Below are 27,082 nucleotides of genomic sequence, written 5' to 3'. Positions count from 1 at the left end.
AACACCTTCTGTGTCTCTGCGCCTAAGCGTTATCAAACAGGCAATAACTCCAGCCATTGTACCCATAACAACTGACAGCCTGTAACCATATTTCTTAGTGAGGGTTTTCTTTTTCCTTTTTTTTTAAGAAAATGTTATGACCCGACAAAAAGGCAGGGAGAATATGGCACTTTTCAAAGTACAAGGAGACACATTCAAAATGACTGGCATGCTGATTTAATAAATATATTTCAGCAAAAACAACATAAAAAAGTACTTAGCCAAGTGTAATTTGTAACTTGTTTTTCCTAAATGTCAATTCACTTCTGACCTATTGATGTAGAGGGTGAAGGCAGTGACCATTAAGCACTTTACTTCAGAACTGGCTATTACAAATCACTGTGAACATTTCAGAGAAGAAGACAAAAGGTAGGAGTTGCTTTTTCAAAGACTGTCTTTAAAAAAAAAAAAAAAAAAATCTTTTTCCCTCCTGGAATACAAATGTAGAGCGCATTGTGACTGTATAAAAAGTAGAGAATTCACCTTGTCTTCTGGCAAGGTACTATACTGTATTGAGTTGAATATACGACTCTATTTCTCTGTGCCTCTACTCTTTCTTTCTCTCTCCTTGAGGATCTGAGGGAACCTCTGGATTATTATTTACCCAGCATAGCACACAGATTTGTTTTATAAACACATTTCCTTAATTGCGTGCCATACATTAAGTCATTATGAAGCAGTTGAGGCCCACCACTGGGCCCTGTCCTCCATCACTGGCACAGCCTCAGGTCCATAATTACCAGGGAGAGGTAAGGGGAAAGGGCACACACACACTGGGGACAGATTCTTCTATACATGATCTCTCTCTCTCTCTCTCTCTCTGCCTATCTGTCTATCTGTCTTACAGTCATTTTGTCGTTTCCTCCTTCATACATACATGTCTCTCACACTCACTCATACAAACATGTTCAACACGCACACACACACACACACACACACACACACACACACACACACACACACACACACACACACACACACACACACACACACACACACACACAAACACAAACACACACACACACACATTCTCTTTGTCCTTTCTTGTCTGTACAACCAGTCATCTCTCTCCCTCCCTCTCTCTCTCTCTCTCTCTCTCTCTCTCTCTCCCTCTCTCTATCTCTGTCTCAGTCTCCATCTCTCTCGTTCTTGCTGCAGGGCAGAATGGAGACTCAAACCAATCATCAATAAGAGACCCGGCTTCCAACCTTTCCTCTCCAGGGACTGTGGTCCACCAAGCCACTAAAAGGCCCCACACACACACACACACACACACACACACACAGAGAGACACACAGACACACAGACACAGACACACAGACACAGACACAGACACACACACACACACACACACACACACACACACACATTAGTCATTTTGGTCCAGGTACTGGGGGCTATTTAAGAATGGAGCAATAGAGTGCAAGAGAAAAGGAGAAATGGGGAAAGTGAAAGTTCTTGTGTGTGTGTGTATATTACAGTTTTTTCCAATCATTTTAGTTTTTGTATCTATACCATGTTCACATTCGCAAAACACTTAACACATGGAGCACACCAGTAGACCATGTGAACCAAACTGTGGATACTTGCCCCTATGCTTAGATACAAATGCTGGCAATTAGGGGTGGGCGATATGGCCAAAATCTTCTATCACGGTATATGTAATTTTATATCACGGTTACGGTATATATCACGGTTTATTATACGTAGGGTGACCAGATTTGAGTTTTTTTTTTAAATAAGGACACTTCAGCGGTGGCGAAATGTATCCACAGACATTTATTTATTGACCCTTAAGAACACTAAGGTGCAGAAACAATACTGCCTCAATAGGCTATTGGCCTAAGCATTAGTGGCCAGTATAGGCCTACTTTGTACTGAACTTTTCCATTGAATCTTTAAATAGTAAAATTAAAGCAAAGTGCATGTAAAAAAAAAAAAAAAATCTTTCTGTGGCATTTAGTCCAAGTGTTTATATGGCTTTCAGTGGTTCTTTAATGTACTTTCAGAAGATAACTCAAGTGTTAAAACTTTCTTTTCAATGTGTGTCCATATGTTAACGCAATAATGATGAGAAAAACATTTTCTATATATGGCGACATACAGGGCTGTAGTGGTAAAATTAGAGGTGGGTAAACTATGAATTTTGTGATATGACAGACCTCGACGCGAAGCAACGCAACACAAAGTGTCGCGACTCTGTAAGGCTGTCCTGGCTATATTCCATTATGTTATCAGTTGAAGTCATATTTAATCAATGATAGATGTGTTTGTAGTTTATTACATTTCAAGAAAACAGTAAAGAAAAGTATGAGGGGGAGACAAAAGAAAGGACCTCTATAGGACGTGACCTGTGCTATAAATATATTTTCTGCATGATTCCAATCATTGCAAGCATTTTTATAATCAAAATCGCTGAATTTGCGCATGTCCTGTTCAAACTGACAGGAGACGGTGAGGCAGCGATTGCGCAATCCCTCACAAACTGGGTTGAGCGCATGCGTAGAACCTACTTAGTCTTGCTGATCTGACATAAAACCGCAGTGAAAAAACACGGAGGCAAACAGTACCTCTGCCCCACCGGTCGGGTTTATGCTTGTTCTGCTGTTGCTCTTCTTCTACACTTATATTTGACCTTTACCGCGAAAATGGAAGATTCTATATCTAAGCTAAAACATTTCACTTAGCAATTCACTTATCCTAGCTATGTCCAACTGGCTTGCAAAGAATCTGTCTACAATTTTCAATGAATTAGCCTAATCTACAGCGTGAGGAAATGGCTACACTAGACACTTTTCAGTCCATATATTTCAGTATATTGAACCTTTCCCAACAGTCGAGGATTACTCAACAAGTAGGCATGAAAGCTCTTGCAGGTTATGTGCTTACAAATTGTACCAGGCATCGTATTATACGGCTCTTCAGAATGTTCACAAACGTTCCATTGATTCGAATGGGCGACCCCGACGTTCGCAAGTCTGTAATTTCTTTATTTTCACTGCTGCGAAAAAGTAATGACCGCTGTCATTGGCAACGGGTTTTGTGCTTCATCATATAATTCTGCAAGTAGTCCGGTCATTTAACGTAACTTGAATTCAGCAAGTAATGGGTTGCTACGCAACACCTGAAACTTGAAAGTTCTATTTGCCTGAAGAACTATTTTTTCTAAGCGGAAATCACAAAACAGCAACAAAATCGTTTAAGAGGTATTTTGGAGGAATGTCTTCTATCGTTTTGGCGAGTAACTGTATAATAAACGGGATGATGTATACTTTGGTGGTCATTATCTAAAAATAAATCGATTGGATTTCAAAATAAGAGTATACCGCGGTTGAAACGGTATAGTCAAATCTCTCCCGGTAGACACATTTCTACCGTTGCACGGTATATACCGTCATACCGCCCAGCCCTACTGGCAATGACACCTTCTTCCAAAATTCGTGGATACCTGTCCCATTCAATGTTCACTACCAGCAAAACACTGTGGAACTAAAGCATTTTTTGCCAATGTTTAGATACTCTGTTCAGAACAGTTAACTTTCAGTTCAAAACCTTACTTACAGTAATTTAGATCACTGTAGATGGAAAGATGCTTTGTTTAGACAGACAAATTAAATTATATGCTTGAATAAGAAAAAGTATTCTTAATTTAGCAGAAAGTTTATTTAGATTATTTAGTTTGTTTTGGCTTACAGACTTCACACTATCTCTAATAGTAATAGAGTGTATAGAAGGCAAACATAGATGTAACTATTCCTGAAAAGTTGTTTCCACTATTACAGTACTGCTCTTTATGTAAGTCATAGGCTATCAGTGAAAGACAGTGATTGAAGAATGCAATTCTTCAATTTACAGTAATTACAGTAAATTTGCCACACTCAATTTTGACATCTATTGTGAGAGGCAAACCGACATATGAACACTGTCTTCAGATACTTGGCTTGGATTGACGTATTTCCAAAAAGCAATGCAGAGGAGAATGTTACCGTAAATGCGAAGTTCAAACATGTAAAAGTTTGACACCAAATGCAGAGGACAGAATGGATCAGCATTACTGTAGGGCTACAGCAGACTTCTAGTGGTATTACAGTACTTTGGTAGACTGTATCTTGTGTTGATGTATGTAATTTACTGCATTGGAAATACTGCAGTAAATACGTAGCATATTCATGCCATTTTGTTGTAATGTAGTAAGCCTATATAGTGCAGTAACACATGCAATTCTAGAATATGGCTGTAATGAAACATATTGCAGCATTTTAGAATTATTTCTTTACTGTCATATTATAAACTTTATTACTGTAGTCCAAAGAAGTGTTTGTCTGTGTGTGTTTTTTCTCTTTTTTTAATGCAACACTACAGTAATCTATGCTAAACTGGAGGACACAGCAACATATTATAGATGCAATTAGCAATGCTTCAAGTTGTTAGTGTTTTTTAGATCATTGTACTCTGAGAGGGAACATGTGTTAAAGTTACGGCATAATTGATTGTGGTGTGGTTGTTGTACTGCATTTTGCACCAAAAGTGAACTGATATGCAGAGGTGTGTGTCTGTAAGGCCCACTGTGTTAAGTGTTTGGGAAAAGTATCCATGGTATAGGTACAAGAACTAAAATGATTGGAAAAAACTGTAATTAAAGACAGGTTCTAGGCAGTACTAATAGAATAGAATAATAAAAAAGCAAACAGACAGCTGGTTAGAAATACACAAATAGACAGATGAATACAGACAGCGACTCAGAGAAAAAGAAATGACGCATAGATAATCATTTTTTTTTGCCTCAGCAACTCTGTGTATGATGATGCACTTTTTGTCCCTCCAAACCTGAAAAAAAAAGCCAAGCCTGTCTGTCATCTCCTTATCAGTACCCAAGAGGCAGCACATCGCTTATATTAGACACTTATGCAACATTATGGTACAGTCATTTCCATATCAAAGTTGTGAATCCAAGTGTAGAGATTCAGGGAACCCACGGCAAATAACACAACCTGCAGGAGAGGGCGAGACTGAAACCTTTCAAGAGACAATTGACAAACTAAGTGCCTGCAATCAGTCTATCAAGGTAGACAGGCTAACAGGGTTTATCATCGCACTAAAGCCACTGACTGCAGAGCAGATGGTTGTGTGAGGTGTGTAGGGTGAGGTGTTTGCGTTTGTGTATGTGTATGTGTGTGTGTGTGTGTGTGTGTTTGAGTGAGTGAGTGAGTAAGTGAGAAAGAGAGAGTGTGTGTGTTTGTAAGTGAGTGAAAGAGAGATAGTGTGTGTGTGTGTGTGTGTGTGTGTGTGTGTGTGTGTGTGTGTGTGTGTGTGTGTGTGTGTTTGCAAGTGGCAGAGGCAGGTGTCACAGGTAATGAAAGGCGTGCAGAGACAGAGGCAGAGGGGTGCGAGTAGGAAGCCTATTAACAAAGATCAAACTCATGAATATCAGGCTTGGAGGCCCGCCAGGAACCACTGCTTCCACTATATTCTCAGGCACTTTTCTTCTATAGCCTTTTAGGAACTCTCTTTTTCTTACTCTCTCTCTCTCTCTCTCTCTCTCTCTCTCTCTCTCTTTCTATCTCTCTTTCTCTCTCTCTCTCTCTCTCTCTCTCTCACACACACACACACTCACACACAATCTGTGTTGTTACCCTAAATAGGTGCTTACAGAACAGCACACCCACCAATCTGTCTGAAGAGGGATGAACTGTGGTTAGCATAGCAGCTGGCTAAATGCTATCACAGTCACTATTTACATAAACCCTAAAAAGAGGTAAAGGGGCTCTTGACATGCCTTAGTGGGGAAAGCTTTGTTGGGTCATGAACAAATAGGCTTTGCTACCTTGATAATGTTCTACAAGAAGGGAGTATCAAACCGGAGAAGTCATTTTTCTCCATGGTGACACCGCTACATGTGCTAACTAAAACCTGCTAGCGTCATTCTGACCCTTTGTAGATTATGGTAGGGTGACCAGACGTCCTCTTTTACCCGGACATGTCCTCTTTTCGAGACCTAACAAATGCGTCCGGCAGGGATTCCAAAATCGTCCGGGATTTTGCCTCGTCGGATATTTGTATTTCTCTGGGTCTTTCACAAACTAGTTATTACGTCCTTACAAGTTTTGGAAAGGGTATCTCCCTTACGGTCCACCTTCTTGCGTGAGCTCTGACTGTAGAGAGAACTGTCATTGGTCGACCGCCTTCCCAGTGTTGCCAGATAAGATAATTATCCTCCAAATACGATCATTTTGAGCCTGTGATACTATACGCCATTTCCAATCTGGCAACACTGAGCACCTTTCCTCCTCTACTAGTTACATCGTTTACAATAATACATGACATCTGTATGTGAAAAAGATGTCAAAACTTCGTCGCGGGGGAGGGGGCAGGGTCATCTGCATGTGAAAAAGATGTCCAAAAACTCCGTTGCGGGGGAGGGGGCGGGGTCCCGCGACGAAGTGTCCTCTTTTTCACAAACTCAAAATCTGGTCACCCTAGATTATGGTCAAAGATGTTTCATTCCTGTGAGAGGGTGTGGCGCTGCATTGCCCACTCCACAGAGGAAACTGTCTGCTGCTAGGAGCTAATGCTAAGGATAATGGGGTGCGGCTGTTAATAAATATGCTAATAATTGTTGAAACCTAACATTAGCATAACATGAGACAGGAATGTGTCCAGGTGAAGGCCCTTACAGGATGAAAATAATATTAAGCAGTAAATCACGAGCAAATTAAGACCAATTATGTTTAGTTACATCTAAACTTTCAAGGCCAAGGTATACCTGTGAGTGTCAGGGAGTGGTTTACCCATTTTAAACCAATTCCAAAACAAAAGAGCCTATCTTTGTTTATCCAGTGGACACTTCTGAGCTGCCAGACTGACCTGCTCCTCCAACAACCATTGAGTTTCTGTGGCCACCTTTTGCCAGTATTGTCAACAGATTGGGTTGATTGGTTTGACACTTTTATTTGTCAGATGTAAGCAGGCCTATGCTGAAAATATCTTGTGCTTGCTGTGTATAGTGCGGTGCTGTGTGGGTTCAGTAGAAGTTTCCTTCTCCGAAATAATTACTCATCTGACCTCTACCGAACCCCATAACTCACAACCTCACAGCAGGAGAGGCTCAGAGCAGGGCCAGGCCGGACTGGATATCTTCCTTGAGCCTTTTCTTCCAGCTAATTAAGACTAACGCTGAGATACAGACACTTTCCTACATGTTACCTTTTCTATTGAATATCTTAAGGACTGAATGCAAGAAATAATTCCCTTTCAAAATCAGGAAAAGGCATATTTTCCCCCTATTCTTAAAAGACTTAAGCATTATTACTTTTATGGCCTCTGGAGTGATACAATCTCTCAGCTGTTACATGGTAATTCATACCAATTATAGATATGAGTAGTAAAAGAGAACAAAAAGACAAAGATCCAGTCCACATAAAGCCTCAGAATAACAAGACATAGTGGACCATGGACCACTTCCCCTTCTATAGCCTTCAGAAACCCCCGATTTAAATAATCCACCATAAAGTGAGGCCAAAGAGATAAGGGAGAGATAGGACAACATAGTTGGAACAGAGACACAGTATAACCAAGAGTGTCTACTTACAGCCAGTAGGATCTGCAGGGAGCTGTGTGCCACCTCCATGTACTGGTACTCCAGCAGGCAGCCGGCAATGCTGATGTAGCGGTGGTCCTCGGGCGCCCAGGAAGGGGGCGGGGTGACGGGGGTCACGCGGCACCCCGGGCCGTTCTCCATCCACCAGGAGCGATGCATTGAGATGTTGAAGGTCATGATCAGGTCCGTGTCCTGGAGACCAGTGGAGAGAGAGAGAGAGAGGGAAAGAGAGAGAGAGAGAGAAAGAGAGAGAAAGATGGAGCGATAGAGAAAGTCAGAGAGAGAGAGAGAGAGAGAGAAGGTTAGATAAGGTGTCACTGGCAGATAGGTGGACTTGGACTCGGATGTGTTTCACAAGCCCTGTGTGCAAGGTCAAACCCACTGCGAGCAGCCAAAAATAAGAGCTTCCTCATGTCCTGATTCACCCACTGTATCACTGCTACAATCACTATGTAGCCGTTAGCACAAACACGACATCAGAAGGAAATATATGCTTCAACCACCACTACTAAAAAAAGGATAGACATTATTAGCATAGTTAGATAGATATAAACTTCACTAGAAAAGTATTATTTTGCAGTGCTGATTACACTGCTATGTGGCACACAGTGCATGGAGCTAACCTCCTCTTTTTAACACCTCTAGCCACCTCTTACCCATGGGGCCCTGTTTAGTGTTTCAATCCATGTTTGACTCATAAAACACTGGGTCCCCTTTGCTGTCACGAGTGCCTTGGCGCGCTGCACACACACACTCCCTCCCAGGCCAAACAGAGGAGTCGTTTCAATTATGTATTCGAGCTTATGCAAAATTACACCTCTAACTCTGATTTAACAATGTAGGTCAAACAGCGAAGCGCTCTCCCCGAATATTCTAATCAAGCTAGAATGAGTTCGCTGGCACGGAAGACTGGCTAAAAGGGTGACGGAGTTTCACCCTCTTCCAAGTCTGCCGCTTCATGTTTTTTTTTTTTTTTTATCCCTGGAAAGCCACAAAAGATTTGCCATGCCGTAGTTAATTCAGTCATCATTCAGTTATTTATTTGCCTTTTATTGTCATGTATGTGAAGTTAGGGTAATAAAAGATCTATTGAGAACACTATCATAACATCTGTTATCAAACAATAACAAAATACAAAAAAGGTAAATGAAGAAAACAGATAAACAAACACATAAACAAATCCATCCATCCATACAAAAAATACACACCTATATACAAACAAACAAACTAATTTAGAATTTTAATTTTGAAATCAGTCAAATTAAAAGCCTTTTTTATTCCACTTTAGCCCCTGTATGTTTTCTTTTGGCCATCTTGGAATTCTGCAGAGCACAGTGGATTTCACTGAGCCCCACAGCCAGCCTGTTCACTCTTAGCTTTTGCAGGCCATTAATTCTACATTCGTGTGGCAGAAGAAATCCCATTTTTCAAATCCCCAGCCCTGCACTTCTGTCTGCCTTTGCCCAGCTCCTGCCATCCAACACGGCTGACAACAGGGAGCGTTATGCAGCACATGGGGCATTTGGGTGAAAGGCAGAAACAAAAGTCCAGAGTTATCCCACTAGGCTTTGAAGGAGACAGACATATAGAGGGAACACTAAGGGTGAGGGAACAGCAAGTCGGCACACGTCTTCGAGCCGCAATCGACAAATGAGAGTGGAATAAAACATGCCACACAGATCCATCAGTCCTGAATAAATAAATAAATAGCTAACCAAGGCCACCAGCACACACAATTACACACACACACACACACACACACACACACACACACACACACACACACACACACACACACACACACACACACACACACACACACACACACACTCATAAACACACCTGCGCATATACACAGCTACAGCACATGGTTGATTGAATAAATCCAACAGGCGCTCCACAGGAACCTACTCAATAAACTGGTTCTGGGAAGAGCAAGAGGAGTTCTGACATTTCAGCTCTTATTTTAAACTTGGCTGAATGAAACCATTAAAGCGTGCCTTGGAGCTTTACCTGCTGCGTGTTGTGGTAGGCAACAGCCCTAAAAAAAAGGGTTCTTTGACTTCCTAAAAAACGTTTCACCTTCACATTCTTCATGGCTCTACTTAGAATGTGTTCTACCTACAAATGGTTCTTCACACAAACTCTGAGGTTCATCTGCATAAAATCCTTTCCAAGTCTTGTTTTGGCTAATATGATTGGCACAGAAGGTTCTATAAGGGTTTATCTGTGGGCACAAGTAGAGAAAAGATTTTCAAAGACTTAGTTTCAAACTAGCTTGCTGTCCTCCCAGGTGAGTTTGGGGAGTGTGCCTGAATTTTGTGTTCCTGTTTCAAATGACAAGATGGTGATCAATCACACCACAGCCTTCAAAGACTTGCCCTAGAAAATAACTTGATACGTGATAAAAAGCACTCTAATTCCAGAGCAAATGTCAGAAATATTTGTGGCAAATGTGTTACTGAAACCTGAGTCCAAGCTGAGTCTATACAGATACTCATACTTTTTCCTATATACAACACATTCATACTTACAAACTTGATGAAGGACATAGGCCTTGACTAGGCCAAGGTCTGTCTTAGATTCAGCGACCATCTTGTTTGCTATGGTCAGACAAATTCATTCATCAGCTGTGCTGGAGCTCTCGGAAGAGTGCTAACAACCTATAGACCTATAATCTCCAGGCCTTCTAGGCTTTTGAAGTTCTACCTCAGACATATGACAGCTGAAGTAGTCTGTAGTCTGGAACATTACACAGGAACCACTTCCCTTGGTCTAAGGCTGAGAGGCCACACACAGATGAAGAGGATTATGGTGGCCCTATAGATGGAGAGACAGAGTGATGGCACAAAGCACTCGGCACACACAGCCTCTGGTCGCGGCTCTGGGACGCCCCCCCCCACGCTCCCTTTTACCGGGGTGAGGCGTGTCAGACGCTTGGGCAAACTCCATCCATCACCGGACCCGCCACTGGGCCCCAGCAATCCCACAACACATCAACGATTCATCAGGCTGATCACACACACACACACACACACACACACACACACACACACACATGCAAATGCTCATACTGAAGCAATCAAATGCACTCATAAAAATATACACTCTCTCTCATTCTTACACACACACATACACCAACATGTGCACAACCATACACACAGACACAAATGCACATATCCACATATCAACCAAATTATTGTCAACATGTTGGTGATTTCTGTTGCTGCACGGTTTTAAGTAATGCAAGACTGATTTGACAAAGGAACATTTGAATGAGCGGAAACAGCATCCAACACAGCCTTGTACCATAAACAAACATTCAGACGGAGACGAAGACCAAGACCTGCTGCGTTACTACTCTGCATTTTAGGCAACAGTCAGTGCAACATCCTCATATCCAAAACCCAACAGGAATACCAACGTGAAGGCAGGATGAGAGAGATACCCATGCAACATGCCAGATGGCAGGAGAAGAGTGGAGTAATGAACTCGACCATAGGCCTACTCTACTATGGTAACAAAGGAGGAGAGGAGAGGAGTGGAGTAATGAACTCGACCATAGGCCTACTCTACTATGGTAACAAAGGAGGAGAGGAGAGGAGTGGAGTAATGAACTCGACCATAGGCCTACTCTACTATGGTAACAAAGGAGGAAAAGAAAGTGCTTTTCAGTAGGGGTGGGAAAAAATCGATTTTTCGATTTCTCTCGATTCTCTCTAGAACGATTCTGTTTCGATTCAGAAAAGTTCATAATCGATTTTTTTAAATTAAAAAAAAAAAATTATAATTTTTTTTTTTTTTTACACATTCATTTTCTGTTGAAATGCAAGAGCATCGATTATTGCATTGTTCATAGAAAGTCATAATTGTGACAAGGAAAAGCTTTTTCTCTAATAAAAAATAGAGAAGGTAATTCATCTGTTGTTTTTCTTTAATTATCAAACACAAAGTAGGAAGTGATTTGAGACTCTGAGTAGCAAACTCAAATGTTTTAAAAATCGAGATGCATCGATAATCGTTTTATCCGTTTAGAATTGATAATCGATGATCGGTTTAGAATCGATAATCGATAATCGGTTTAGAATCGATAATCGGTTTAGAATCGAATCGTTGACCTCTGAATCGGAATCGAATCGAATCGTGAGGTGCCAAGAGACTCCCACCCCTACTTTTCAGGCTCATAAATAAAGCATAGTAGAATATCTGGTCCTGTAAGAATAGCTACTGTACTTAATCTGTGCAGGACAGAATTATTTTGCTAAAAGAAGACCCATACCAAGAGAAAGACTTTGAGGAGAGACACTTTCTGAGAAATGTATAGATTAATTGTGAGTGTCTATTCATTTAATTTATTTCCATTGAATTGTTAACACCGAATCTCAAAGCACTTTAAAGACTCGTGGTTTAAAAGCGCATAGGCATTGGTGCAGAAAAAAAACCTCTGTGCACACAGGAAGAAACCACCAGAACCCAGCAATTTCTGGAACTCTGTGGGCGCTACAGATAATTGATAAAACATATATTGCTATAATGTAAAGAAAGGAAACAATGAATAGTAATATTCGAGTTGAACTATACCAATTTCCCTTTGCCACACAAAACTCCTCCTTTTAATCCTGTCCTCGTGTTAAGTTTAAATCCATTCAACTCACATAAGAACTGCTGAAACTTGACACTGGCTGTGGTAATATTAAAAGAATTCAATGAATTTCTGAATATCAAACTGCTTTTATGAAAGATCTGCAGTGCTTGATGGCAATGCGCCATTGTAGTATTATGGAGACCTTCGTGTTAAGCCCCTGAGAGATAGAAGCAGATCCTCAGTGTTTTGAATGGCGAGGAATTCACACTGCTTAGCAAAGCAAGTACCACATAACAAACACACAAGATGCTTGACGGGGGAAGAAAAGAAGCAGATCTCCTTCCTTCAACAGACGCTATGAAATTCCTGCTGACAGCAAGAGAAATTCCAGGGCGGTGCGGCCATGGATGAAATAAGCATGGAATGGCCCTACTTTAAGGTGAAATAGAATCGCTTAGTTTAGTTTCTAAGTTAAGTAGAATCCCCCTCTCCCCACTAATGGCACTACATATCAAGTCATTTTTGTTTCCATTTGGAAAACCAAGAATTGAACCTGAACCAACAGTGACTACTCTCCTAGCACCTACACAGCTGTGTGAGAGTGTGACTATGATAACAAAATATCGGGGGGGGGGTAATCAACCAATAAAAACCCACCCTTAGCAATCCTGGGAGGTTTAAAAACGGAGCCTCTTTGATTTGCTTTTAAATCATGCTGACTCATTCGGTTGGCTCTGGCAGGATCCGAGGGGGTTAATTCACCGTGATCAGGCTCCAGGGTTCTTTTTTTTGCCGGAAAAAAGCAATCGAGGAAGGTATTTGTAGAGGATCAAGAGGAGGAGAAACGCTCATCCCCGCGGATGGCAGTCAGTCATCTCCCTCCGTTGGTAATGGTGCCCCGGGGCTCACTGCGTCTCCCTGAGGCTAGCAGTCACACTCAGGAACACGGGCTGAGCAAAGCAGACTGGCTACGATGATAAAATAGATTGCTTGGGCTAGGGCCTTGTCAGCAGCAAGACCATCCGGACTTGTTTTGTCTCCCCTGAGGTAGTTAAAATCAGCATTTGTTTTGTTTTGTTTCTGTTTTGATTTATTAGGACAATGGGGTTGTGGTGTGAGCATTAACGGTATCACTCTGGCCTACGCCATTACATAAGACAAAATATTTATAACACACTATTACTCATTTGAATTTTAGATTACATTACTAACATTATTTATATATCAAGGTCCAAGGTCTATTGCATGCATTTTGTGAATTTGCACTACATTTATAAACCATATTATAATCTTTAAATTGTATTACACAATACATACAGAAATAAATCCCAGAAGAAATGAAAATGAATTTTTTTTTTTTCACAGAGTTCAGGCCTAAGTAAGTAAGTAAGTAAGCTATCTTTATTTGATCAAGAGGGACAGTGTAAATTCATGAACATTAAAATGTAAATGCACCCAATTATAGCCAAAAGTTTCCATTTGCAGTCCCCCTGTCAGAGTGAAAAAAGGCTATACAACCTAAAAAAAAGGCATTAAGTAAAACATTACACAAGCTGCACCTAGTCCTTAACCATGGGTAGAAGGGAAAGAACAATGGGTATACAAACAAGTGGTAAACTAAAATAATTCTACTTCCTACGGTCGAGTCCATTACTCCACTCCTCTCCTCTCCTCCTTTGTTACTGTATCGCCTCTATGCACACCTCTGATATAACCCTTCACCGGAGCTCCACAGACTTAAAGGACAGACTGTGTCAGATTTACACAGGCTTCATAAGGGCGCTCATTAAAGTGGAGGCTTGAGACATAACATATCTGAAGCATTCCTTTGCCTAATGAGAGCAATGCTGAGGCCCACAGAAGTTTTGACAAGGCTTTCACTCCGTGTCTCGCCTCTTACATCATAATTTGCCGACAGTGGAGGAAGCCGGCTTCTCACAAAACTTTCACTTTAAAAGATCAGTGCTATGCTGCTGTAGGCTCCAGGTGTACAAGTCTACAGTGGCTGACTGCAACCTGGCTTTCTAGTTCTATCTGAGCAAGGCGTTGAAAGGAAGTGAGTTTCCCTACACATCCTGGGTGTGACTATAAAGCCCAGGGTGCATCAGGGGAGGGGACATGGGCTCTGACAGGCTATTTTTGAAGTCTGACCTATCATGTGACAGCAGCCATTATTTCTGTTATTTCTTAGCTAAATGCCACAGCGAGATGCCCATTTGTTTTCATTGTTCTCTGCACTCGTTCTTTTTACATTCAGGGTATTATTATCACACCCTGGGAAAAACATGAGAGAGGAAGAGAACGTGGGGGGAGGAAGAGAGGAGATCAGTAGGTAGAGATGAGACTGAACAAAGAAAGTGAAAGAGAGAGAGAGAGAGAGAGAGAGAGAGAGAGAGAGAGAGAGATGGAGACAGACAGAGATGGAGAGGAGCGGTGCATGAGGCCAGAGAGATGAGTGGTCTGTCAGCACAGGCAGCAGCAGAGGTTACCACTGCCCATCTGCAGACACCGGTTATCTGTCACAGCAGTGACACATCGGGAGCCCCCGTGATGAATCTCCCACCGCCACAAGCTCCTGTATTTACGGACGCCAACGCACACTTCTGTCAATGAGATGTGCGGCCGCGATGAAAGTACCCCTTGCGCAAACCAACGAAGAGCCCCTTGCCACATCAAGCAAGGCCCTCTACATTGTTCCAGAGAGCTACCCTAGATGAAACATTTCCTTAGCAACTGCCACGGTAATACCACCGAGGTGACAACAGCAGAGATTGGAGGAGTTCTAAGTAAAGATGGCATGCATAATGGATTACTCCCACATCCTAATTCTAATCGCCACGGTACAGTCTTCATTGTTGATTGAAACTGTACACCCAGGTATTTAGTACAAAGGGGAGAGAAGATCAAAGGAGACAGCCTCCTAGTGCTCGCAGTGAGTGCATGGTGCAGCCTATTTCAGTCACCTCCATCACCGCTGCTTCATATCTAACACTCAAAACAGCGTGAGGCCGTGCTCTTTGTATAAATGTCGTGCGACTCACTAAACGGATCCCGCATTGGCGTTCCGGATGAGTGTGGGGTTCATTGGGTGCGTGCGTCAGCGGTCCGGCGCTGACCCCAGGCATACTAAAACGCCACGTCTTGTAAACAAGTCCACATCAGAGTGATCCTTTGTGCTCATTTTCCACACAAGAGATGATTCTTTTGCCAGTTGAGGAGTTTTGTCTGTTCACAAGACCATGAAATTAGCTCATTTAGTAGAACTGAATTAATTTGAGGGATAGACGGAGGACATTTGGGGATGGGGTAGGATTGGGGGGTGGGGGGGGTGCGATTAAAATAATAGCAGGCGTCGCTGAGCAGTTATAATGCATCCGTTGCTAATCTGTCTTTTCCCCACAATCCCGCTTTTATCCTGAAGAAAAGCCTTCTTTGTGTGATGTGTCAATCAAAACTCAGAGGACAGAGGGGGAGAGGGTAGACAGAGCAAGCAAGAGATACAGAGAAAGAATGTAAAGCGATGAAAATGTGACATTTAATAAAATGACCGTCAACAGATAGGGGAATAGTTTCGTTTTTATGAATACCACAAATTTCTCTATGAATAGTTGGCCTGCGAGACCTTACAGTAACACAGAAATGGGCAGGGGAGATATTTTTTTTCTCCAAACTGCCAATCCTCTCACAGAAACAGCTATCTTTGCCAAATCCTCAAGATGTGTCACATGCCCACCAAATTTCCCCTGCAGGGTATTGTGGGTAACGATCTTCTGACACCAGCACCTCCTGTGTTGATTAGCTCCTCTGGCTACTTATTTAACATCTCAGTTGGCTGGATATTAAAGAGGTAATTCACTTATATATATATGTCTATATACACTAACAAAGGATGCCGCTGGAGTCAGGGGCTTTAAAGAGCACTGAGGAGGGTTTCTGGTGGAGATGGACACTCACACCCAGAGTCTCTCTCTCTCTCTCTCTCTCTCTCTTTCTCTCAGATAGATAACCCTTTTCTACAGCTCACCTTGTGGTTTCCCACTAGCTTGACTGACTGAACAGACCAGGTTTGACTAATTAGCGGCTTAATAATTATTTAATGAGTTCAATCAGGTGCTGCTGCTCTTTAGAGGGACCTAAACGATGCTTTTGCGTTGGTTCTCCCCCGGGGGTAGAAATAAGAAAGTCTGTAATTTAAAGTCTCCTTCCAGGGGTGGTTCAGAGAGAGAGAGAGAGAGAGAGAGAGAGACAGAGAGAGAGAGAGAGAGAGAGAGTGAAAGGGGCTTGTTGATGGATGAAAAAAAAGATGTGATTAATCAGCTCCTCAAGGGACAGTTCAAAGGACAATGCCATGAAAGAGACAGGGGTCAGAATGAGTAATGTGCTTACTTGATGGCTATGGAGATTGAGAGTGACTGATTATGACTAAGTGTACGTGTTTCCGTAACGTGTGTACAGTATTTGGTTCTGGAGTTTTATTTGGATGTCTTTGCCCTTTGGTTGTCTGTTCTTTCTTCTTAGTCAAATCTTGATTAAAATGTCTTCTGTCCTGCTCCAACTGACTATGATAGAGTTGACTGTTGACTGCACATTCCGTACACATTTCACTATAAAAGGCTGCAAGATAAGATCCTGAATCAAGCAATATTCAAAGCAGTTATTTCTGCCAGTCTGCGCCAGAGATTATAGAGCTACTAGGATCCAGAATACATGCCCACATGCAACAATATGCAACGTTACCTCGAATAGGAGTTTGCCACTATTGTGTCTATTGATATGTGAGTAATTATTCATGTATCTACTTTTTGGTGTTGGAGTTGAAAATGTATTTTAGTATTCTCTGGTCTACAGTGAATACGTCTGAGCGGATTTGCGAGGTGTCTGAGCCAGCTATCTAATGTTAGCATGCTACTACCCACAAGGCAAACAGCCCTGGGGGCTCTGTGGGCTCTCCGTTATTTTGACGGATAGTTACAAAATTTGGGAGGTGCACGTCAGGCCACGGAGAGGGTTTGCAACGACGGAGAGGGCTCTCCGTGTCTCCGTAAACGGACGACCATGAATTGGGCTTTAGTAAGAACCTCGAGCACATGTTAGCAAGAACCTCGGGCACATGTTAGTAAGAACCTCGGGCACATGTTAGTAAGCCGGTGAGTGTGGACGTGCTAGATCGTGGTAGTGCACGTTGTCTCCTGACAGCTAACTGACAGTGTTCTGATTTGGTTTCCGCTCACTGTGAACCGAAAAAGAAAACGAAGCAAATTCAAACAGCGCTGAAAAGAGATTTCCTCTGTGCTGCACTGATGTCACTTCCTCCTCCATTCCTGCTGAGTAATCCGATTTATAAACCGGCAACATATTCCTTTTGAGAGTGAAAAGCGGACGGAAAAGTACAAATAAATTGGTGTCAGACAATTTCAATTGAGAGGGAATGGTACATCGTTTGTGAATGACGTGGGCAAGACAGAGGCACATTGTATAGAACACAAGCCCTGTCTTTTACATGCCTATTAAGGACAGTTTGAGAGGGGGATCAAAAACCAAAAAAGGCAGGGTGGAGATCAAAGTGATGGGGTATCAAGAGATTTTTCTCTTCATGAATTGGGGGAAAATAGGCCATGTTACAAGCTTCCAGTCCAAATGGCATTCTACATGGGTGAGTCAAAAAACAGAAAAAGAGAGGGGGGAGGGGGGGCAGGAGAAAAGAGAAATAGAGACAGACAGAGAGAGAAAAGGAGAGAAAAAGGAAAGGGTGAGAAACCTAAAATCAGTGACAGCCTGAAAGATTAGATGGTTAGGGACAGACTCTTTGCAGATGTGTCTCACGGATGACGCTAGGGCTGAACGATTAATTGCATTTGCGATTTAATCGCGATATGATAGAACGATTTTCTAACCGCAACGTTCGCGATTAAAACGTGGTCTAAAAAATAAAATATATATTTTTTTTTTCTTACAAATTTTGCACACAGTGTTTAAAAAGTGCATGCCTTGTGTTTATTCCTACAATTACTTTGTTTAAATTACTTAAATGCACAGTGGCAAAGCCACCGATTTGTTGTTTTTGATTCTGTAATGAGTTAAATAAAAAAATATAAAATGTGGGAAATAATATTTTGCACTAAATGTATCTAATATTGTGTTGGTCATATTTAAATCATTCATTACGATTTGTTGGGAAAAAAATTAGGATAAAATAAAAAACATCGCATTAAATCGCAATCGCAATATTGGGGGGAAAAAAATCGCAATTAGATTATTTTCCCAAATCGTTCAGCCTTAGATGACGCCAGTCTTCCCTGAGTTGCGGCACCACCAGTCTTAGCATGGGGGTCAGAATATGGTGTTCTCCAACGACGCACCCCAAGAGATGACTACAGCCACCACCCCAGCCTGGCACAGATCACTTGGCGAGATCAAATGTCTTCACCACAGTTCCTTTTCATACCCGACCACCATCATTGCACACGCAGAGGGACCAGGAAGTGAAGGAAACCAGCTAAATATAATCCTGCAGTTGTATTAATTGACACACCACTTCTCCTCTCACAGTCCATATGGCTAGATGAGAGAGGGCTGTGGACACTGCTGGGAAACCACTCAGAAAGACAATGGGCATATGCAGTGGCTTTCAGTAGTCAGACCCCGAGAGTCTCTCAGACTGACAAAAGCAGAGCAGCTGTTGAGCTCAAACCACATGTGATACACAACTCCAGACTCAATGACGCTCAATATGTGAAGAAAAAAGAAATGATGAAATAAAGAAAGAAAAGATGAATAAATGAGGGAGTGAGAGAAAGAATGAATGAACGAATGAACTAACGGACGATTGAATGAATGAATGAATGAATGAATGGATGAACGATCAAACAAACACAATTATTCCCGAATGAGAGAATGTACATTTTCTTAGTTTCTGACTGGGAGAACATTTCTTTCCCCCACATTTCTAGCCTCAAGTCAGGACCCTCTGGGATCCAGAAGTCAGGGCATTTGGGGAGGAACAGTGGAGAAATGAACCATTAAAATGAAAGGTTTCCGCCAGGACCAATATCTGAATTACTGCAGACAGAATGCAGGGCAATCCAGCAAATGGGTAATGGAAATATCAAGGATAGAGGGATAGGATGAGGGAGTCAGGGGGAGCGATAGAGCCATAGGCACAGTGATCGAGTAGGGAGAAATAAATAGGCAGAAGAGGAAAGACAAGGAAAATAAACAGCATAAAAAGATGACAGAGACAGAGACGCCGAAAAGAACAAGCTAAATATACAAACAGGTGAGGCGAGGCAAGGCAAGTCTATTTATATAGCACGATTAATACACATGGGTAATTCAAAGTGCTTTACAAATGATCAGATAAAAGAACACAGAAAAATAAGAGGTTAACAAAAGGTGCCGTGCATTAAAACAGTTAAAAGAACATAGACAAATAAAAGATTGAAAAGGAACAGTGCATTCAATCAGCTAGGCATGTAGCACATTTCACATACAGAGGCTATTCAATGTGCATCCAAATAATTTTTTTTAAAACATAGTGCTAATGGGTGAAAAACAATAACAGCAGCATCTCAGCACAGTTGCAGGAAGAGAAAGATGGACAGAAGTCTACGGATAGACTGACAGACAGACAGACAGACAGGAATAGGAGACATGACAATTTTTTCTGCTCCAATCTTTCCATATCAGCATCTGGTGGATGTTCAGCTCATTCCTTAACTGGCCACTGTCATTCTAACTGTGCAGGAGGAGCTGGCTGTCTGCCGTCATGTGCACCACACACACACACACACACACATATACACCCACACACACACACACACACACACACACACACACACACACACACACACATCTACTAGCTCAAGGTTAAGACTGACCCAGGAGCACAATATGTGGCATCGGCCTGCAGGATAGAAGGATTCTTCTGCCTCCTACACACACACACACACACACACACACAAACATAACTGTCATGGAGTGAGGCAGTGATCATATGTGCTCCCACCTTAATATCACACAATTGCACACACACACACACACGCACGCACACATACACATACACACACACGCACACACACCCACACGCACACACATGTGCAGGCGTACATATATGTTCATGTACACAGAGAGAACCACAAGCACGTGTGTGCATGCTGTAGAGTGACGCACACAAGCACATACACAACCATGCTCACTGATGTGCACAAACACAGGTAAACAAACATTAAATACAGATAATCAAAACCACCCACGCCTGAACACATGAACATGAACATACATTAACACATGTGTGTGTGTACCTACACATCTAAACACACACACATTGATGTACAGATACATTACACACAAGAACACACACACAAACACACACACAAGCACACATACACACACACTAGGGATGGGCATAATTCATCGACGATCGATTAATTGATCATTAAGAATTTCCTTGATGAAATTATTTTTTCATCGATTAAAACATGTTCTCCTGCGTAGTGTGCGTGTAATTTATTTATTTTAGGGTTGTCAAAGTTAACGCGTTATTCTATGAGATTATTGTGGCGGAGATTAATGCAATCAAATATTTGAACGCAGTTAACGCAACTTTGTTTACTTCCGGTGCGCGTTGACCCATTGCACGAAACCGCCCCTTGTCTGCAGTCAGATAGAAGAGACCGAGACGGTAGTTGAAGATGGAGAGAGCTGAGGGATTGTTGGGCGGAAAGTTTCTGTTTAAGAGGCAAAATGACAGAACAATCGACAAAACTAAAGTTGTATGTAGCATTTGTCAAGCTGAAAGTAGGTATCACAGAAGCAGCTCGTGTTTAAGTTATCACCTTAATGCAAAGCACCCGACAGAAAGCAGTCCCAGGTTAGATGGTCGCCAACCCACACTCCACGACTTCTCTAGGAAATTAACTAGACCAGTCCGTGAAAAGGTTACCAACGCTGTAGCAGTTTAGGTTGCCGGTGACTGTCGGCCCATCAACATAGTTGAAGACGGTGGGCTGACTGAGGTGATTCGAATTGCTTTAGGGGACAATTCTTACGATTTACCGTCGAGGGGCACCATTGTGTCTCGCATACATTCCTTGGCTGATGGCGAGAGAGCACGAAAAAAAATACTATTAAACAACAGTGTCTAAAATACACGCTGTCTGAAGTGATTACTCGTTAATTTATAAGATTTAGTCTTTAGAAGAAAACAAACTTTTAATCACGATGAATCTAGATGAATGAATTTCAAAATGTGAGATTAATTAGTTAGAGAGAGAAAAAAAACGAAGGTCAGTTGTGTTTATGAGCACCGGCTTCTAGCTGTCGGCTCCGCTGCTTAAGAGTACAGCAGCGCATATTTTCAAGTGTAACCATTGAACGGATCCCGTTTAACTGCCACAAGAGTTGTCCATCTTGTAAGTTTAACTGCCACAAGAGTTGTTCATCTGGTAATAAAGATCTCAATGAGGAAACACGCTGTGTTTTTTCTATTTTCACTGCATTTTAATATAGCCTATAAATAGTGAATTTTAATATAAAAATATTAATGATTAATCGAAAATCGATCGTTAATTCTCCCGACGATCGATTAAGACAATTTAATCGAATGCCCATCCCTAACACACACACACACACACACAGAGACACGCACACACACACTCACAAGCCAAATAACACCATTCACACTATTATATGACTGACTCCCCCATATATAATGGAATAGCAACACTGTTAAAAGAGGTCAGCTAGAAGAACAATAGAGACGAATGAAAGAAAAAAAAAACACCACATTGTATTCTGTGCCTGGAGGCGATGATTGTTGGAAGAATTGCAGGTAGCAGAGCAGACGACAAGACAAACTGACTGAGATTTAGCAAAATAGCACGAACAAAGGCCACTGGCTCAGATCTAAGAGCTCACAGGCACTGAATAAATGTGAGAGGAGGAAAAAGTCACACAGTGGCCGCCTCCCTGTCCTTTTAGGTCTTTTTCCCCTCCTCTGACAAATGTCTGAATGTAAACGTCTGGATGTCTGCAAAAGAGGCTGAGTGAAAACGAAAAAGCCGTATTCTTCAGGCCCGGTCCTTCCTTTTGTATGCTGAATGTATGGCAATCATTCTCAGATTACATTTCCCTCCTCTCCATCTTAATGCTGACCTTTGGAAAAATTGAACTGAAATGCCAAACCCTGTAAGTCATGACTCCATTCACCACATGAACGCAAAGCTTCTCTCTTTCCCTCTTCTCTCTCTCTCTCTCTCTCTTCTCTCTCTCTCTCTCTCTTTTTCCCTCTCTCTCTCTCTCTCTCTCTCTCTCTCTCTCTGCAGATCTGCTTGCTGTACTATTTGATGGTCAAGCTCTCCCTCTCCCTCCGTCTCTCCAAATCTTTCTATAAACTGTTGTATCTGATGGTCTCTGCCTTCCTCCATTCCCTCCCTCTGCTGTCTCTCCTCTCTCTCTCTCTTTTCATGGTGTGGATCTGTATATTGTAGTATTTGATGGTCATAGTCACTCTGTCCTTTTCACTAATGCTCTCTCTCTCTCTCTCTCTCTCTCTCTCTCCTCTCTCTCTCTCTCCTCTGTGTGTTTCTCTGTGAGCTGTAGTTTGCTGTCTGAGGAGACTCACATGAGAAGACGGCTCTGGAGCTGCTCAGCTCAGCTCAGCTCAGCCTGCTGATGTGTGCAGGGGGACATGCTCCACTTCCAGCACACCCGCTGAGGATTCATCCACATCAGCTCACCACCACCACCACCACCATCCAGCAGCAGAAAATCACATTACTATTCCTTATACAGCTAATATTAACCCCACAACAACAATCACTCAGTGATTCAATGACTGAATCTATCTGAATGTCTGTAATCTATCCAACTGTCTGTCTGTCTGTCTGTCTGTCTGTCTGTCTGTCTGTCTGTCTGTCTGTCTGCCTGCTTTGCTGCCTGTCTGTCGTTCTGTCTATCAGTCTGTCGGTCAGTCTGTCTGCTGACAAAGGGTGTGCACTTAAGAGTCCAACCAGTGTATGTTCACACCATCCCAGTCAGCCAGCCACATTCACACTTATTGATTCGCACTTAACAAACGCTGACCTCCAAAAGGCTGATAAAAAACCTCCTGAAAAAAACAACAACAAAGAACCTTGCTTTCATGTACAACACAAAGAACAACACTGCTTGTTTCTTAAGCCTGCTGAGATGTTGCAGTGTGCGCACAGGGAAGTGCAGATATCTGTGCCTCCAATCAGCTATGAATCAGATCTGAGATCAGCTGACTCTGGCCCGTCAGCTCTTGATCCAGTCAACTGCTATCTGGGAGCCATGGTATGTATGAAAGAGTAAAAAAATGACTTAAGCCATGGATAAAGACACAGGTTGAAGATATGAAAGCATGAATGAATAAACGAGTTAATGAATGAATGAGTGGATGAGTATTAAAGTCACTAAATGTGTATATAATTGCAATTCCAGAGCGATGTATATGAGGAACTGCAAATGTGGGAGCTACGCTTGAAAGAAACCCAGTCTCCCAGTGGCACAGCCTAGTGTTCCGCAGCCAACAACCGCTTTCTTCTCTTTCCAACAAGCTACTCATTGTGTCGTGTGCATTCAGAGGGCAAAGACTGACTTAAGCCCTGCAATTCACCACAGGCTCTGGGTCACACGTCTGAAGGTTGGCCAATCAGGGAGAGCCTGCATGCATGGCTGTGTCACCAGCTGCTTGGCACCAGAGGGCAATAGAATGGGCAGAGGATGAAAGGTCACTGACCCTCTCTTAGCACCACGACAAACATCTGACTACCCTGATCTGTTTGTCAAGAGGGTGGAAAGATGGAAAAAAGGGGAAGAGGGTACAGCTGTCCTTCACATGACCATATTCAAACAAAATGGATTTGAAGATGATAAGAAAACTAGTTGCCCCTCACAAAAGTGGTATATTACTTCATACTGTTGCTTTAATGGAAATCATGAGGGATATGTGAAAAACTGAAGCTTCAGCTATGAAGAGGTTTAGTCATGAAAGGCTTGTCAAAAAACGGCAGGTACTGCTGCGCTCCGCTGCAATCAGGAGCGACTCTGAGGAACACGTCCCGAAAGCAGACGTCTGGCGAGGAGGAAAGTAGGTCAAGTGGATCCTACTTCAACTCCGGGGAGGATGGCGCTCTACTCTGCCTGGAGTCAAAGTCTGAGAGGCTGTTTCACCCCCCTTTGTTCCTGCTCTCCCCACTGGGCTCGTGAGGAGGCTGGTCTGTGGGTTCAGGGGCCTGGGAAGGGCTCTGCAGGTGAGCTCGCTACCGAAGCTCTTCCAAGACCTGAAGGCGGCACGTCAGGGCAGCCCACCAACCCCCGGAGGACCCAGTTTCGCTAGAGTGTGACGGACCCCACTGGCATGGATACACCAGTTTCTTTCTTTCCCCCCCTCTCTCTCTCTCTCTCTCTCTCTCTCTATTCCTCTTTCAGTATCTTTCTTTCTTTCTCTCTCTCTCTCTCTCTATTCCTCTTTCAGTATCTTTCTTTCTCTATCTCTCTCTCTCTCTGTCTCTCCCTCTCTGACTTCCTCTTTCAGTATCTTTCTTTCAGTCTCTCTCTCTCTGTCTCTCCCTCTCTGACTTCCTCTTTCAGTATCTTTCTTTCTCTCTCTCTCTCTCTCTGTCTGCTTTCCTCTCTCTGTCGCTGCCAACTGGCTCTTCCATTTCCAGGAACAGGAGACCCGGGGAGAAGAGGCCCAATTTAAACTGCCGTTGCTGCTCTCCCCTGCTGGTGCTCTTGCACAGGTGAACAGCCATGACACATACATACTGCTTTTCAAAGCTAAGAGATGTGGACACTGAAGAGTCATAGATGAATGGCTCGGTGATAGACACAGTCATATCTACCGTTAAGCAATTTTAATTCTATATTTTCTACCTGAAGAATAAAACTCACACATGCTGGAAAAATGATCGGCACGCAAAAAAGAGCCCCTCTCATCATGTACCCAAGCAAGTGTCTCTTAGATGAATGACGCAGGAGATCCAGTCATCGCAGTGGCTTCAAATCAGTTCAGTTAGACTTCAATCAGTTAGAGCAGCTTGAATTCAATTGGAGTGAATTGAATCAATTTGCTTCCAGTGGTTCTGTGGTTACATTTATTTAAATGAGACGAGGACCACAGCCACTTTAGTAGCCTCGACCCGTCAGTGGCTCCCGGAGTGGAATTTGCCACTTTATCTCACCTCTTTCCTCACTCCCTGCCATTCATCCACCATCACTGGACTGGTAATCTACTTATGCATGCCATGAGAATATTTCAAGATGATTTTCTTAATATTTCCACACTTTTCTGGGGGTTCCCCCCCCACCCCCCGCCCCCCTTCACCTAAGTGACTAATTAGCAATCCTAACTTATTAATTTACCCTGGCATACCCCTCAGGGTAAAAAAAATAATGGTCTATGCAAATAAAGCATGTCTGTTTTTCCCCCTTTCTACTTGCAATGGAATAGTGAAAAATAATAGAATTTGAATTAAAACAGAAGTGAAGTATCATAGCAAATGATAATGCTCGTCATGATAATGCCACTCTACAGTATAACAACTTTGAATTAGGAGGCGTTATGCTAATGTGATAATGTATTATGCATGTCGTTTATTAAAAACTGTAAGATAAATTAGACTCTTAATGCAGTCTTCATCTTCATCTAAATAACCACACACTCTAACAACAGACTCGTAATCACCGGCAACACTTATCGCCACTGAAGTTACCTTGTCCTACACCTCCTCAACCTGACCTGTGCCAGCACCACAGTGGCCATCTTTTACGGTTTGTGCTCTCCAACACCAGAGGGAGACTGACAGAGACATGTGCTGTCCCAAGGCTGTTTTTGAGACCGGCCACAGAAGAGACGGCGATGGTGGGGAAGAGGACGAGAGCCGTGGAGGACGAGAGCCGCGGAGGACCGTGGCGGGCATCGCCAAATGACTTTGAACTGCACGGAGGGGCCACGGACAAGAACTCTCAAGTCTCCTTTTCGCCGAAATAGCTCTGACGCATGGGACTGCTGCGGCTCAATTTTTAGCACGACCAAAACAGCGAGAGAGATAGAGGGAGAGAAAAAGGAAGGGAGGGAGAGAGAGAGAGGTAGAGCGAGGAAGAGAAAGAAAGAAAAATGTTTGAAGGCAGGGCCAGTTTTTATTATGTATGGCCTTGTTCAAGACCGCTTTGTTTTTCATAATTCATCCTTGAAATAGAACAAAGTCTTACCAACACAAAAGCACGCCAGCAATGGCAGGAACTTAGATGGGACGGCCTAATACTGTTAGGAACATGAAATGGAATGGAAATGAAATGGAACACTGAAATGGAACACTGAAATGGAAGACTGAAATGACTAAACCCAGCCCTCAATGACACACTTACATAATCCGCCGAACACAACAGTCTCAGTGTGTGAACTCTGAGACATGTCTGGACATGTCTGGACATTGTGGGTTTCGTATTTAAGCGTGTGCGTGTAGTGTAGGCTCTGTAGGTAGAAGCGTGTGTGTGTGCAATCTAGGCTCTGTTGGTAGAAGAAGTCTCCTGCTTGTTGTGTGTCTACATCTGAAACTAGGAACGGCTGTGCGTGTGTAGCACATGCTGTACATGGCCGCTACATACGCACCGACATATACAAATCACACCCATGAGGGCATCATGTGCTCAAACACACATATACCCCAACCATTCCTCTGATACATATACATATGACACACACATATTCACAAACACACACACATACATACATATCTTCACACACACACTTACACACACACACACATACATATCTTCAAACACACAACACACACATTCACACACACACACACACACACATGCACACACTCACACAA

At 42.6% G+C, this 27,082-nt stretch overlaps 1 protein-coding gene across 1 annotated transcript in view; it reads right to left on the bottom strand.

Moving 5' to 3' along the window:
• The window catches only part of nkain2 (sodium/potassium transporting ATPase interacting 2), an 85,475-nt gene that overhangs the window by 26,885 nt on the left and 31,508 nt on the right, over window positions 1-27,082 (bottom strand). The window contains exon 3 of the mRNA XM_031581240.2: window positions 7,628-7,828. Within this exon, the coding sequence (XP_031437100.2) occupies window positions 7,628-7,828 (201 nt within the window). The remainder of the gene's footprint in view (window positions 1-7,627; window positions 7,829-27,082) is intronic.

The sequence above is a fragment of the Clupea harengus genome, chromosome 15 (genome assembly GCF_900700415.2).
Source record: "Clupea harengus chromosome 15, Ch_v2.0.2, whole genome shotgun sequence".
NCBI classification, from domain to species: Eukaryota; Metazoa; Chordata; class Actinopteri; order Clupeiformes; family Clupeidae; genus Clupea; species Clupea harengus.
This window is presented reverse-complemented; position numbering and strand designations above follow the sequence as displayed.